The sequence below is a fragment of the Lacerta agilis genome, chromosome 11 (genome assembly GCF_009819535.1).
Source record: "Lacerta agilis isolate rLacAgi1 chromosome 11, rLacAgi1.pri, whole genome shotgun sequence".
In the NCBI taxonomy this organism is placed as follows: domain Eukaryota; kingdom Metazoa; phylum Chordata; class Lepidosauria; order Squamata; family Lacertidae; genus Lacerta; species Lacerta agilis.
This window is the reverse complement of record NC_046322.1, coordinates 49,482,676-49,497,073: the sequence shown is the minus strand read 5'-3', so window position 1 is coordinate 49,497,073 and position 14,398 is coordinate 49,482,676. Positions and strand designations below refer to the sequence as shown.

The 14,398-nt window shown below is 44.6% G+C and overlaps 1 protein-coding gene across 1 annotated transcript; it reads right to left on the bottom strand.

Moving 5' to 3' along the window:
* Positions 1–1,581: 1,581 nt before the first annotated feature.
* LYRM7 (LYR motif containing 7) lies at positions 1,582–13,517 on the bottom strand. The gene is made up of 5 exons (XM_033164432.1): positions 13,426–13,517; positions 11,928–12,000; positions 10,213–10,283; positions 7,649–7,730; positions 1,582–1,686 (listed from the first exon to the last, which is right to left on the bottom strand). Exons 1-5 carry the CDS (start codon positions 13,438–13,440, stop codon positions 1,616–1,618), a joined length of 312 nt encoding a protein of 103 aa, XP_033020323.1. The 5' UTR covers positions 13,441–13,517; the 3' UTR covers positions 1,582–1,615.
* Positions 13,518–14,398: the final 881 nt, after the last annotated feature.

Genomic DNA, 14,398 nt, shown 5'->3' with positions numbered 1-14,398 from the left:
GCATTTGGGAAGCACTGGGCAAAAAGGCTGAGCAAGTCAACCCACGTTATATATTCTATATAACCAGTGTGGCGAGAACCAGTGAGGTGTAGTGGTTAAGTGCGGTAGACTCGTAATCTGGTGAACCGGGTTTGCGTCTCCCCTCCTCCACATGCAGCTGCTGGGTGACCTTGGGCTAGTCACACTTCTTTGAAGTCTCTCAGCCCCACTCACCTCACAGAGTGTTTGTTGTGGGGGAGGAAGGGAAAGGAGAATGTTAGCCGCTTTGGAATTCCTTCGGGTAGTGATAAAGCGGGATGTCAAATCCAAACTCTTCTTCTTCTTCTATATAGGGTTGAGGAAAAGAGAATGTATGTTGCTGGGATCCTTCAGAATCAAGCATGGAGAACCTGTGGCCCTCTGGGATGTTGCTGGACTGGAACTCCCACTATTCCTGGCCCTTGGTCAGGATGACTGGGACTGCCACATCTGGAGAGCCACAGGTTCCCCATTCATGGGGACAGAATCCTCTATCACTTTCCCAGCAAATACCTCTCAATGCTCAAAGACACAAGCGACACAAATAATAGTCTATGGGGCTTCAATTACGCCGTTATGTACAGATAGAGATTAAGAGCTAAAAACAAAAAGGGCACCATGTGCCTGCAAAGGAATGAAGAGGGCTTTAAAATAATTTGGTAAGTTGTGTGTCCTTGTTTCCCAATTTGATCCTTTCATATGGTTTTGTATGTTCTGTGATATTTTGTGCTGTTATTTTTATTGATGATAGCTTAGTAACTCTTTAATGTAACTGACAAGTGTAAACAGTTCAGTTATTATTTGCTGATAGTTATGCCACTTTTACTGTTTACTATTACATTCTAATGGATTACCGAATATTGCTTTATTTGATATAAATTGTTTATTTTAAAGTTACTGTGACTTTTTTTTTTTGCACTGGATCAGATTGTTATTATGTGTTTGACCTCGGCTGTTTATTTTGTTGTTTCTTCAGCTTGTGTATACAAATTAAAAGTGAAATGAAATTAAATTTAAGCCTGCAATCTTATTTACCCTTTCTTGGAAGTAAGCTTCTGTGAACACAGATGGACCAGCTCGTTTAATAAAATGTTTCCAAACCTTTTGAGTTAAAGGCAGCTACTTACTACTAGGTATAAATATATAGAGAAAGCGGTTCTGAATTCATTTCAGAATTCATTCCCTGAATATAAATATGGAAGAGCACCACCTGCTGTAGACATTGAGAAGAATTTAGAACAAGTCTTTCTCAACCATCTGTTCACACAGATACTAAAATTTAAATGGAAATGTCATTTGGAGGGGGTACAGAGATAGGGGCGGTTCTTGGTTAGCTCTTCAGTGATTGGCTGGCTGCACGGTTCCCCTGCATAGAGAATCTTAGCTGGCTTGTTCTCACCGCCAATCATATGATGAGAGAGTTTTGTCACCTCTGCCTCTCACCTGATGTCACAGATAATGTCACAGATGATGTCACCTACTGGGACACATGCTGGACCTGATTAGGCCCATGGGCTGGAGGTTCCACAGGAAAGAAATCTCAATATGCAAGTCACACTACAGTTAACAATTACCACAAAACTTTATTCTCCCCAATTCATGACTTTTGTTTCGGTGTATCGCTGAAAGGCACGTTCTCCAGCAGCAGCTCTTTTCTTGGTACAAGCACTAGAAGAGAAAAGGGTTACCTGTAAGAGTTCATACGGTCTTTACAAAGGGAGATCAGCTGTTTGTCGAACTATAGCAACTTTCTTTTTCTTAATGGCATTTGCAGAGTGGATATATACTTATATCTTGTGCGTTAGAAGCATCCATACATTTGTGCCACAGCAATAAGTATAATTAGTAAGGACTTGGCCAACTTATTACTCTGGCAGTGTGTGCCGATTAAGCGTGGCCAAAGAAAAACAAATTTTAGCATTATTGAACAAGTGCCTTGCATTTAAATCAGGCATAGGCAAACTCGGGCGCCCTCCAGATGTTCGCGACTACAACTCCCATCATCCCTAGCTAACAGGACCAGTGGTCAGGGATGATGGGAATTGTAGTCCCAAGCATCTGAAGGGCCGGAGTTTGCCTATGTCTGATTTAAATCAAGTGCTCCATTATACAGGGAGGTTTTCTGTCAACTTACCTGCAGTTTTCTTAAAGGTGGGGGGGGGGCAGGAGGAGGGCAAGAGAGAAAGGCAGCCAGTTTATTTTGCTTGACTGCGTTGTCCTTTATCTGCCCTTGTCTCTGACCATCTGGCACCTTAAGCACCCCCTCGAGGGACGGTCTCTAGGCTATTTAACCTAATCTGACAAAGGCTGCTGCCCTAATATACACCTCCTTTGTACCAGCATTTAGCCTACGGGTAGCATGCACAAATCAGAAGGCCCAGATATCCCTGTTAGGACCAAGGGAATAGGGAAGGGGCTACAGATCAGTAGCAAAGTCCGTCAATGGCACACAGAAGATCCCAGCTTCGTTTTTTTTGGCATCACCAGCAAAAGGAAAGGGTCTGTTATCAGATGATGGGAGAAGCCTGCCTGAAACCCTGGGGAGCCTACTATCAAACCATTGATCCACCTTGACCAGTATTGTCTACTCTAGGGGTTGCCAACTTTTACTGAACCTGTGGGCACACTTGCAAACTGGAGAAACTGTTCACACCCTGCAGCCAAGCACACATCACAGTCTATTACGTTAACTGCAATATACTGCTTCTTGCAAACCTAATTTCAATGTAGGTAGGGGATCTGAGTGCCAGGAAAGGCATATATGGGTTCATGTGGACCTGCGTGGGCCATGCCGATAGCTCCTGGAGTAAAAAAAGGTAAAGGTAAAGGGACCCCTGACCATTAGGTCCAGTCGCAGATGACTCTGGGGTTGCGGCACTCATCTCGCTTTACTGGCCGAGGGAGCCGGTGTACAGCTTCCGGGTCATGTGGTCAGCATGACAAAGCCGCTTCTGGCGAACCAGAGCAGCACACGGAAACGCCGTTTACCTTCCCGCCCGAGCGGCACCTATTTATCTACTTGCACTTTGACGTGCTTTTGAACTGCTAGGTTGGCAGACGCTGGGACCGAGCAACGGGAGCTCACCCCGTCGTGGGGATTCGAACCTCCGACCTGATTGGCAAGCCCTAGGCTCTGTGGTTTAACCCACAGTGCCACCCACGTCCCTGTAAGGTAAAGGACCCCTGAACAGTTAAGTCCAGTCAAAGGTGACTGGGGTGCGGTGCTCATCTCATTTTCAGGCTGAGGGAGCAGGCATTTGTCCACAGACAGTTTTCCAGGTCATGTGGCCAGCATGACTAAACCACTTCTGGCGCAACGGAGCACCGCGATGGAAACCAGAGCGCACAGAAATATTTACCTTCCTGCTGCAGTGGTACCTATTTATCTACTTGCATTGGTATGCTTTCAAACTGCTAGGTTGGCAGGACCTGGGACAGAGCAACGGGAGCTCACCCTGGGGATTTGAACCGCCAACCTTCCTATTGACAAGCTCAAGAGGCTCCATGGTTTAGACCATGGGTAGGCAAACTAAGGCCCAGGGATCCGGCCCAATCGCCTTCTAAATGCAGCCCGCGGACGGTCCGAGAACCAGCATTTTTTTTATATGAGTAGGATGTGCCCTTTCATTTAAAATGCATCTCTGGGTTATTTGTGGGGCATAGGAATTCATTCATCCCCCCCCCCCAATATAGTCCGGCCCCCCACAAGGTCTGAGGGACAGTGGACTGGCCCCCTGCTGAAGAGGTTTGCTGACCCCTGGTTTAGACCACAACACCACCCGCATCCTAATAGCTCCTGGAGTAGACACTATGAGACTTGGTGGACGTGACTCTGCAGAAGAGTTTCCGAAGTTTTATGTGCCACGTGGGCCATGACAGACACCCATAGCTAGACCGGTCGCAATGGATTCCCGCTTTTGTAGGAACAGCTTACATGGAGGAGAGAACGTCTTCAGAAAGGCAACTGCATGCAGCCAAATGGTGAATCAGATGGATTTCGGGATACTTAATCATTTCAGCATGGGTGGTATCGTAATCCAGCAGCACCACTGTGTATCCTGTCCCCTGAACAGGGCTGTCGGCAAGACTAATTTTAAAGGTATAGATGTCACGATGCGAGAAGGAAGATTTGCTATGGTCGCGGGCCCAGAGGTGCAGCATTGCTTTTTTACGCAACGAACAAATGTACCCCGTATGTGGAAATAAGAGGCATAAGGCAGCTGCCTACGCTCTGATATTAAAGATTCCGGTTCTATATGGAAGACTCTTCGCGTTCATGCAGCGTGGCAGGACCCGTTTGCCGAGCTGAGTTGCAACCTCCCTGCATCTTCAGTCCAGGTTTTCGTCTTGCTTTTTAAAGGGATGTGGGGGAAGGCAAAGATGGACAAGAGGAATAATGGGTTGTACTGAGCCTTATATGGGAGTAGGCAGTTGGGAGGGGTGTAGAAATGAAGCGAATGTCGCCGGTTGCCAAGGAGATGGGAGAGAAGGCAGGGAAGAGGGAAAAATACCAGAGCAGGCACTTGAGAAAGGCGGGTGGGAAGCAATGAGAGGTTTGGAGAAACGGGAAATATTATGCGACTTCCTCCAGTCATTCTTGCTTACTCTTTTCTTCTCCCTTGCTGATGCAAAACACTCTGATCCCATTTACAGCTAAGGAAATCCTATTCCTGTTTTTGAGAAAAGGCCAGTTTGCGTACTGTTCCCCCCCCACTGTTAGTTGATCTGAATCCCACTCTCTCTTCAAGGATCTCAGAACACTGTTTTATCCTTGCCACTGCCCAGTGAGGTAAGATCCGGTTACGCTCAGCGGCAGAGGCTTCTAAAACCTTTCAGGGAGTTTCAGGACTGAACAGAGTCCTGGACTTCCTCCGCATTTCTGTCCAATACGTTAAATGGCTGCTGACCGACATATCCATTTAGTTGATATTGTGAAGAACTGGGCAAGTAGAGCCACTTAGAAAGCCACAATCAAAAACCAAGAGACAAAAAGCTTGCTAGCAGAGTGAATACCTCAAGTGTTGATTTTGATGACAAAATTCAAGACTGGGTGCACAGGGGTCCTGAGCAGTCTCCCATCCCCAACACAGATCAGCCCCAGGCCATTGAGCTTCTGTGAGGCTGCCATGCTGCCACAATTGCACAGCATACATGTCCCTACATATGTGTGCAAGCTATTTCTCAGTCGTCAGGGAATAAACTCTTCTCCACTATCATTCTCATTCTAGGAGGATAGGGCTCATGATGGTCGAAGCAGAAAAGGGCCATTTCCCCAAATACAGAAAAGCATGAATAATTTTGAGTTAATCTGGATAGCAGCATGCCCTAGGGCAACACCAACTGATAATGTATACTTTCTCTTTCTCTCTCCCAAACCAGAGTGCTGTGGTCTAAACCACTGAGCCTCTTCGGCAGTTTGAATCCCCGCAACGGGTTGAGCTCCCGTCGCTCTGTCCCAGCTTCTGGAAACCTAGCAGTTTGAAAGCACGCCAGTGCAAGTAGATAAATAGGTACTGCTGCAGCGGGAAGGTAAACGGCCTGTGTGCACTGGCTTCTGTCACGGTGTTTCGTTGCGCCAGAAGTGGTTAAGTCATGCTGTCCACGTAACCCAGAAAGCTGTCTGTGGACAAACGCCGGCTCCCTTGGCCTGAAAGTGAGATGAGTGCCACAACAAAAGTGTCTTTGACTGGACTTAACCATCCAGGGGTCCTTTACCTTTTACCTTTGTACTGGTGCAACAGTGAACTGACTTGCATCTACTCAGTAAGACTTGCAATTACAAAGTGGCAGTTTGAAGCATGATGAGAGGCTCAGTTTTGCTCTCTTGGCCTGTATTAGTTTGAAATGCTATTACCTGCCAGTGCAAAGGTGTTGTTGAAAATCTGCAGGTGAAGAACTGAAAACCGAATTTGTGTCGATTTGGATTTAAGTTGATAGGGCTGTTTCCTTGTAAACATGATAATTTCTATTTTAAAATGCAATATGTTTTTACATATCTCACGTTCCTTGTAAAGCAGAGGCTAGAAATCCACAGCAAATACATGCATTCTTCTTTTATATACAAGTTTTTGATATGTCTTTCAGATGAACGCAACACATTGGGTAGCATCCTATGATGTCCACCCACTTGTGCAATGGGAACACCAGTTTCTCTTTATCCCTGAGTGCCCTGCACACTCCTCAGATCTGTTCCAGAGGGTCTCCCAATCCTCTAGAGCAGATTTTGGGGGTAAAATAGGGCAAGGAGGACAAACCTTGTTGTGTGAGTGAACACCTGCTTGAGCTACCTTGGACCTGATCCACTGTTAGATTAAGATATTAGTGGGAAAATTATAACAACTGTCAATATCAAGAAAAACAGCAATGCCCTACCCCAGATAACAAAATAGATAAATTGAAAAATACATATATACAGTGGTACTCAAACACTTTGGTACTCAAACAACTTGGAACCCAAACACTGCAAAGCCAGAAGTAAGTGTTCCAGTTTGTGAACATTTTTCGGATGTTGAACATGCTCCATTTTGAGTGCCACACTTCTGTTTTGAGTGTTACGCTGAGTTCTGTCTGTTTTTGCTATTTATTTTGAGGTCTGTTTTTGTTTTTGAAGCTCATTGTTTTTGTTTTTGTGACTGTGTGGAACCCAGTTCAGCGACTGATTGATTGATTGATTGATTGATTGTGTGATTGCAGTACGTTATTTATTGCTTTCATTTTATGGATCAATGGTCTCGTTAGATAATAAAATTCATGTTAAATTGCTGTTTTAGGGTTGTTTTAAAAGTCTGGAACGGATTAATCCATTTCGCATTACTTTCTATGGGTAAGCGCGCCTTGGTTTTGGAACGGACTTCCAAAATGGATTAAGTTTGAGAACCAAGATACCACTGTACAAACTATGTAAATAAGAGCAATTACAGACAGAACTAAGAAAACCCAAGCACTCTTCCTGTGGAAGTAGAAGATAATTTCAAAGTTATTTTGGTAGTTCTCCCAAGATCTACTGCTTCTTTTAAACGTTATTCAGAAACTCACTAAATTTCAGAACCAGCATTGTTTTTCTGAGCAATTAATGGTACCGCATGCTCATTCCAAACAAACCTGGCACAACCTGAAACCTGGTTTCATCATTTGAAAGGTTAGCAAAATTCTGAACGCATTTAATGCTATGTATCAAAGAGGATGCGGGATGCAGGTGGCGCTGTGGTCTAAACCACTGAGCCTAGGGCTTGCCGATCAGAAGGTTGGCGGTTCGAATCCCTGTGACAGGGTGAGCTCCCCTAGCTCGGTCCAAGCTCCGGTCCACCTAGCAGTTCGAAAGCACGTCAAAGTGCAAGTAGATAAATAGGTACCACTCTAGTGGGAAGGTAAACGGTGTTTCTGTGCGCTGCTCTGGTTCGTCAGAAGCGGCTGAGTCATGCTGGCCACATGACCCAAAAGCTGTCTGCGGACAAACGCCAGCTCCCTCGGCCTATAGAGCAAGATGAGCGCCGCAACCCCAGAGTCGTCTGTGACTGGACCTAACGGTCAGGGATACCTTTACCTTTACCCAAGAGGAAGTAGCAGTGTTCAGTGTTAAAGCAGACATGAAGCACTTACAACTTTCCAACTTAAAAGATTATTTACTTACGTAGATGGTTGGAATCCACATGAACACCTTGAAGGACAGACGTTCTGAGTATAAGTTCTACATCTGAACCTATTTTCACAAGCTGTTCATAAAAGGGGAGGGGAAAAAGAGAATTGATTGAATGCCACAGCATTATTTTTGGAAGACATCCCCTATGCTTGTTGAGTACAAAGTACCAAATCGCTTATAATTCTACAGCTCCTTTCATCTGTTAAGCCTTCAAAAGAGGACTACTGTTAAGATTTCAAATGTCAATAAAAGGAATACTGATTTTTCAGAATTGGCAACAGACTTTTAGGCAGCTCCACATTTGGGAACAATAATTCATAACATCCATTTTAGATTAGACAAAAAGGCCCACTTCCAATTAACTCCCTTAATAATCTGCTAGCAGCTCTCTGTAATGGTCATGCAATATACAGTTATAATACACACAGAGGCATATGTTTTTAAGAGTGCACGTAACTTTAATTTTATCAAATTATCCGTGTACAGGAACTCGTAAAGCAGTACAGTGGTACCTCCGGCTGCGGATGGGATCTGTTCTGGAGGTCTGGTTGGATCCCGAGGTTTCCGCAACCTGAGGACCGCTTCTGCACATGCGGCGAAACCCGGTAAAATACTTCCGGGTTTGCCGTGCGTGCATCCCACAGTTTATGTAACCAGAGGGTTATGTAAATGGAGGTACGACTGTGCAGCCCTCACTTACTATTAGAAAAACAAGCAAACCACACCACACTGTGTGTAAGATGCAGTTCTACTGCTAGGCAAAAAAAAAAAAAAATGTTGTGGGCAACATGATCAACTCTGATGCCTGCAGGTGAATTATACTGTTTAGTGTCCGGGCACAAAAAATAGTTTATTTTACTTCCAAGCAGCCAGACTTGTAATTTTATCAAGCTCGTGGAAATTATAATGGTGTGGCAGACATGTTGCGCTTCAAATCCAAAGAGCTACCTGCAAATATGGAGCTGGGGTGGGAGGTTGCAGAGTAAGATGAAAATTAAGATCTGGATCATCATAAAAGATGCAGGAGGAAATGATTAATAATAGGACCCATAAAGGGGAGGGGGGAAGTCCAGGAGATTCCTTGGAATCTTGTTTTTATGATTTATGTTTGATATACCTCTGTAAAACTCTAATTTGAAAAATCAAATAGATAATTTTATAAAAAAAAAGAAAAGAAAGAAAATTAAGTGGGTCCCTAAAAGCACCTTTATATAATGACTGAAAGAATCACCATAGAAAATTCAAGCATGGGTTCTTTCTCCTTGCTCTTCTGTTCCCAACCTTAACATTTTAGTGATCACATCCCCCCCCCCCGGGAAAAAAACCCTGATATGGTCTCAACGTTATCGGATTAAAAAAAACAAAACCCTGGGAGGGCTGGTTTTGAGCTGCCTTGGTCACATCTGTAGAAAGCACAAAAATCTATGATGAATTGGTTTAAACACAGCTGTTACTGGGTAGGGAGGGGAACTTACAAAAAGGGATCTCTTCCATTGCTCCAGATTCTGCAAGTGGACTCATGAACATTTGTTCAGCGCAAGGTATCATTGTACCCATCTTGTGTTTGTATGAGAGTACCTGTCCTAGTTTTGCATGCAAATTACTGTAGAGGCTGATTTAGGTTTATTTTAACTGCCACCCCACCCCCCAAGAACTCTTAAGAGCGCTTCTTTCCGAATTCCCATAATTGGTGTACATTTATAAATGGAAGCCTTTGTAAAGAAATAATTCAATGAATGGAAAATCTTTCCTGAATGGGAACCACAAAGGCTTATTCACTCGCCCTCTGCAGGTGGCAAAACAGAACACCTATGGTTAATGTTTCAATATAATTCAGCTCATAATTGAAGTAGTAAGTTATTTAGAAATGTGTTTCATGACCCAAAGGAGAGTTTGTAAGTGATTTAGCTTTGTTTTTTTTGGTGCAGCTGTCCCTTGCTCCCGTAAAAAGGTAAAGGGACACCTGGCCATCAGGTCCAGTCATGTCCGACTCTGGGGTTGTGGCACTCATCTCGCTTCTATAGGCCGAGGGAGCCGGCGTTTGTCCGCAGACAGTTTTTCCGGGTCATGTGGCCAGCATGACTAAGCCGCTTCTGGTGAAACCAGAGCAGTGCACGGAAACACCGTTTACCTTCCCGCCAGAGCGGTACCTATTTATCTACTTGCACTTTGACGTGCTTTCGAACTGCTAGGTGGGCAGGAGCTGGGACCAAGCAACGGGAGCTCACCCCGTGGCAGGGATTCGAACCGCCGACCTTCTGATCAGCAAGCCCTAGACTCTGTGGTTTAACCCACAGCGCCACCTGGGAGCAAAACACACGGGCATCAACGGTTGGAGAGAAAAAAATGAAGAGTTCCAACATACAAGTGTATCCCCTAGTGGTGGCAAAAATAAAGTTTTATGAAGTCGCTCAGAATTATCTGCTAGAAATCCCCAAAATTATAATTAGTGCATTAAAGAGCTTGGAAATGGAGAGGTGGTCAAAAAGGGGTACCTGTGACAGTTAAGCCAATTTAAGCTTGCAGTGGGCTGGAAGGGATTTCTATTAAAGTACCTCAGCTATTTTTTCAGAAGAAGTCTCATCTTTATTATTTTTGAATTCTTCATTTATCTTAAGTCTTGCAGCTGGATAAAGGGGAAATAAGGGAAATGTTAATTTCTCTACATTTTGTCCTTTACAGATACTACTTTTATCTGCTAACAATATGCAAACCTGTAACATACCATTGCAGTCACAGACTTGATTCCACCCTGTGAAACAAAAACCTCATGCAAAAATCCATAATTCTGTTACCAGAATACATTTTGTCCTTTACAGATACTACTTTTATCTGCTAACAATATGCAAACCTGTAACATACCATTGCAGTCACAGACTTAATTCCACCCCGTGAAACAAAAGCCTCATGCAAAAACCCATAATTCTGTTACCAGAGTCATATTTGCATGCACTAGGATTGGGGTAAAAAGCTGGTTCATTTCCCCAACCGACTAACGATAATACAGGGTACCGTGATGCGTTTCGAGAAACTCAAATGCTGCTCTTCAGTGTACAGGTTTAAATCTAGCTACAAATTCCATTACATGATGCAATTCACGCAACTATAACCAACCAAATTTAATCAGTCTTTGCAGAATGTACCGGTTTAAGAATATGCTAGTTTGTTTCTATCTCGCACCATTTAAAATGTGTAATAAAATTGCTAGTGACAAAAACTGTGTATCAATTGTTAGTCAGACATCATCATGCAGATATACAGCAGTATGCTAATATACCACAACCTCTTATGGTACTGTTGTCGCTTAAATAAGAATGTTTTGCAGCAATATGACAAGATGCTCTTGGTAGGCAAGGCTTCAGAAGAAAACAGTTCTGCATATATGGAAGACTCACTAACATTGCTTCATTACATGCCGGTACATACTATATTAAAATCATGCTATAGTAATAACTTGACCATCAGTTATTCTAGTTCAGTGTTTTCTTCATTAACTGGAAGGAGCTGTCTAGGGTTTCAGAAGGGACATTTCCAGCCCTACCAGGATATGTTGGGGATTGAACTGGATCCTTCTGCATGCAAAGCAGATGGTCTATCGCTGAGCTCTAGCCCTTCCCTGTGCTGCTAAGTATAAGTAAGTTTGAGTCTCACATGCCCCAAGTTCCTCAGCCAGGTAAATTACTGTATGTATAGCGGGCCTAAGTTATTCCATTAATACTGGAGCAACTTACATTCCTGTGTATTTAAATGCATTTCATTCAAATAAACTTCCCTTCTATTATTTACACCATGCATCAGCTAAATCTGTCACACCATCATAGTCTCGAAGAGTATTCCTGGAAGTCCAAAGGGAAGGAATAATGTGACTAACTTCAAGCTGGATCAGAGTGTTTGTCACAGAAGAAATCACAACTGTCTTGTAATTCTACTTGCCAATGGCAGCGATAAACTGCATGTTGACAAGTGGGCTGTTTTAGAGAGTGACACAACACCTTCCTCTGAATCCAGCATAAAAATTAAAAAAGTGCCCGAGAATGGAAGCCCCCTCCTCCAGCTTCTAACAAGTTATTATAAATTTTGACATGACAATGAACTTTTGCAGGGTTATTTGCAAATCTATTAGTCTGGCAAACACCCCAAGAACGCAAACTTTTAGAGAGTAGTCATGTTTGCCTCTTGTAGTAAAACCTGCAAAAGCATACGCCACAATAAAGTCAAGAAGGTGCCCAAAGAAGGGCTCTTAGTGCCAAGAAAACAACAAAAAAATTACCTTCTAGGGCTCTAGTATCGTTTTTGAAAACGTGTTGTCTCGTTCTGTGCAAAGTTTTGAAAAGCTTCAAGACCTGAAAATTCAACAGAGTATTATGGGTTTTCTGTTTTTGCGTTGTCCTCAGCAGGAGCCTGTTCACCCTACATTGCTAGATCAGTGCAAGATCAGTGATGGTGTGCTGTTTCTTGCCGCTCTTCCTCAAAGTTACAACATGGATCCCTAAGAGTGCAGTACAATATAAACTACTTGGTTGATACATGGCCACAGGTGCATAGACATGGTGCGTACTTCTCCACTTTGGCACACTAAAAAATGCATTTCCATCTAAAAGAGGCCATCAGCAGAAAGGAAGGTGTAATCAGTATCTGGCAGAAAAAAAATAATAATAATATGAAGAGCCCTTTTGGATCTGATGAAGGACCTAACCAGGTTCCAGCACTCTGTTCTGGAAGCCCGCAAGCAAAAACACTGAGTGCAGCATTGCTCTTCCCACCCACAATTCTCACTGGGAGGGTTGCCACCTTTGTTTTGGCAAAATACAGGGCAGGGTGGTTGGGGGCGATTCCCCCTCCTCCCATTTGGTCCTGAAGTGACTTCAAAGCAATCCATTACAATCTATTGCAGTCTAACAGGATGGCCCCTCCGGAATTTATCGTGCATGCATGCGCATACCCATGAAATTGTAAATCTGTCTGTGCTTAGCAACCCAGAGCTTAAATATAGTCAAACCTCGGAAGTCAAACGTAATCCGTTGTGGAAGGACGTTCAACTTCCGAAACATTTGACTTCCGAGGTGCGGCTTCTGACTGGCTCTTGCAATTGGAAGAGCCAATCGGAAGCCGCTTGTCTGCCGCGTCGGACATTCGGCTTCCGAAAATCGTTTGAAAACCAGAACACTTACTTCCGGGTTTTCGACGTTCGGTAGCCGAAATGTTAGACTACGGAGGTGTTCAGCAACTGAGGTTTCACTGTACAAGACGTTTCACACATGTGTTTGGAGAGGATCCCTAACTTGGCAGAAATAGAGGGGAGAGAGAATTCCTTAAATACAGGACAACCTGTATCAATGCAGGATGTAGCATTTTACATTGAAATAATGGAGAATTCTGTATTATACAGGACAGGCAGCAACATAAATCCTGGCTACGCCCATCTCCACTGCTAGGGATGACAACTTGGAATAAAATACATATTGGGGGGGGAGCCCCGCCCCACATAATCAATCACCTGACATAGCACAACACACGATTTGGGAATTCCCATCAACTATTTTTTGGGGGGTGGGGTAGCCTCCTCAAATATATATATATATTTGGGGGTTGGAGGGACGCCTGCCCCTAGGAGTTGGTTCCTATGTGCACGGTCCCCCAGCTCCCCAATGGGACCCCCACTCCCAAGCCCAGCTCTGCAGGGCTCTCAAACCAGCCCCCCACCTCAGACTGGGCAATGCAAGGGGGGATCATGTGACAGGTCACGTGATTGCAAGGGGGATATTTACCTCCCGGCTTCTCATCGCAAGAGCAGCAGCAGCAGCAGCAGCAAACAAGCTCAGCAACCAACGCTTTGAAGGTAGAGGCGAAGCCACGCCCACTCACGCACGCTGCCGCTTCCCCGCGAGCCAATAGGAAGCGTCTCCCCTTGAGGACGGACCCCACCCTCAGATCCTCTTCCAAGCGACCGCGCGCGGCGCGGGAGCCATAGAGCTAGAAAAATAGACTGTTCGGCGCTACCTCGGATTGCGGGAATCCCTGGAGACTTAGGGTGGGGTTGGTTTGCTTAAAAAAAAAATCGCGTTTGGTTGATGTACAGTACTGTACAAGGTAGAAGTTGTTGCCAGCGGCCTTGTGGTGTTTAGGAGGATCAGAACTCTGGAAACAGCAGCATGGCTCTAGGTCCTGCTTTCCAGAGGGCCTAGAGGTGATGTCTATTTGCAGAGCTTTCCGACACATTTGTTGTTCAGTCGTTCAGTCGTGTCCGACTCTTCGTGACCCCATGGACCAGAGCACGCCAGGCACCCCTATCCTCCACTGCCTCCTGCAGTTTGGCCAAACTCATACCAGTCGCTTCCAGAACACTGTCCAACCATCTCATCCTCTGTCGTCCCCTTCTCCTTGTGCCCTCCATCTTTCCCAACATCAGGGTCTTTTCCAGGGAGTCTCCAAAGTACTGGAGCCTCAACTTCAGGATCTGCCCTTCCAGTTAGCACTCTGGGCTGATTTCTTTAAGGATGGATATGTTTGATTTTTTTTGCAGTCTATGGGACTCCCAAGAGTTAAAGAAACCGTCAGAAGGGAGAGCAGGGGCCTCGGACTTGCCGGTCAGCACCTGGACAGCAGCCCGACAGCGAGTCACACGGTCATAACCTTTCCCACCCAACGGAGATGTGTTGCATTTAATAATAATAATAATTTCTACACTTACATAGGTGCTAGCATATGCAGACTTTACTGTCTTCCTTTTTTGTGATGCTC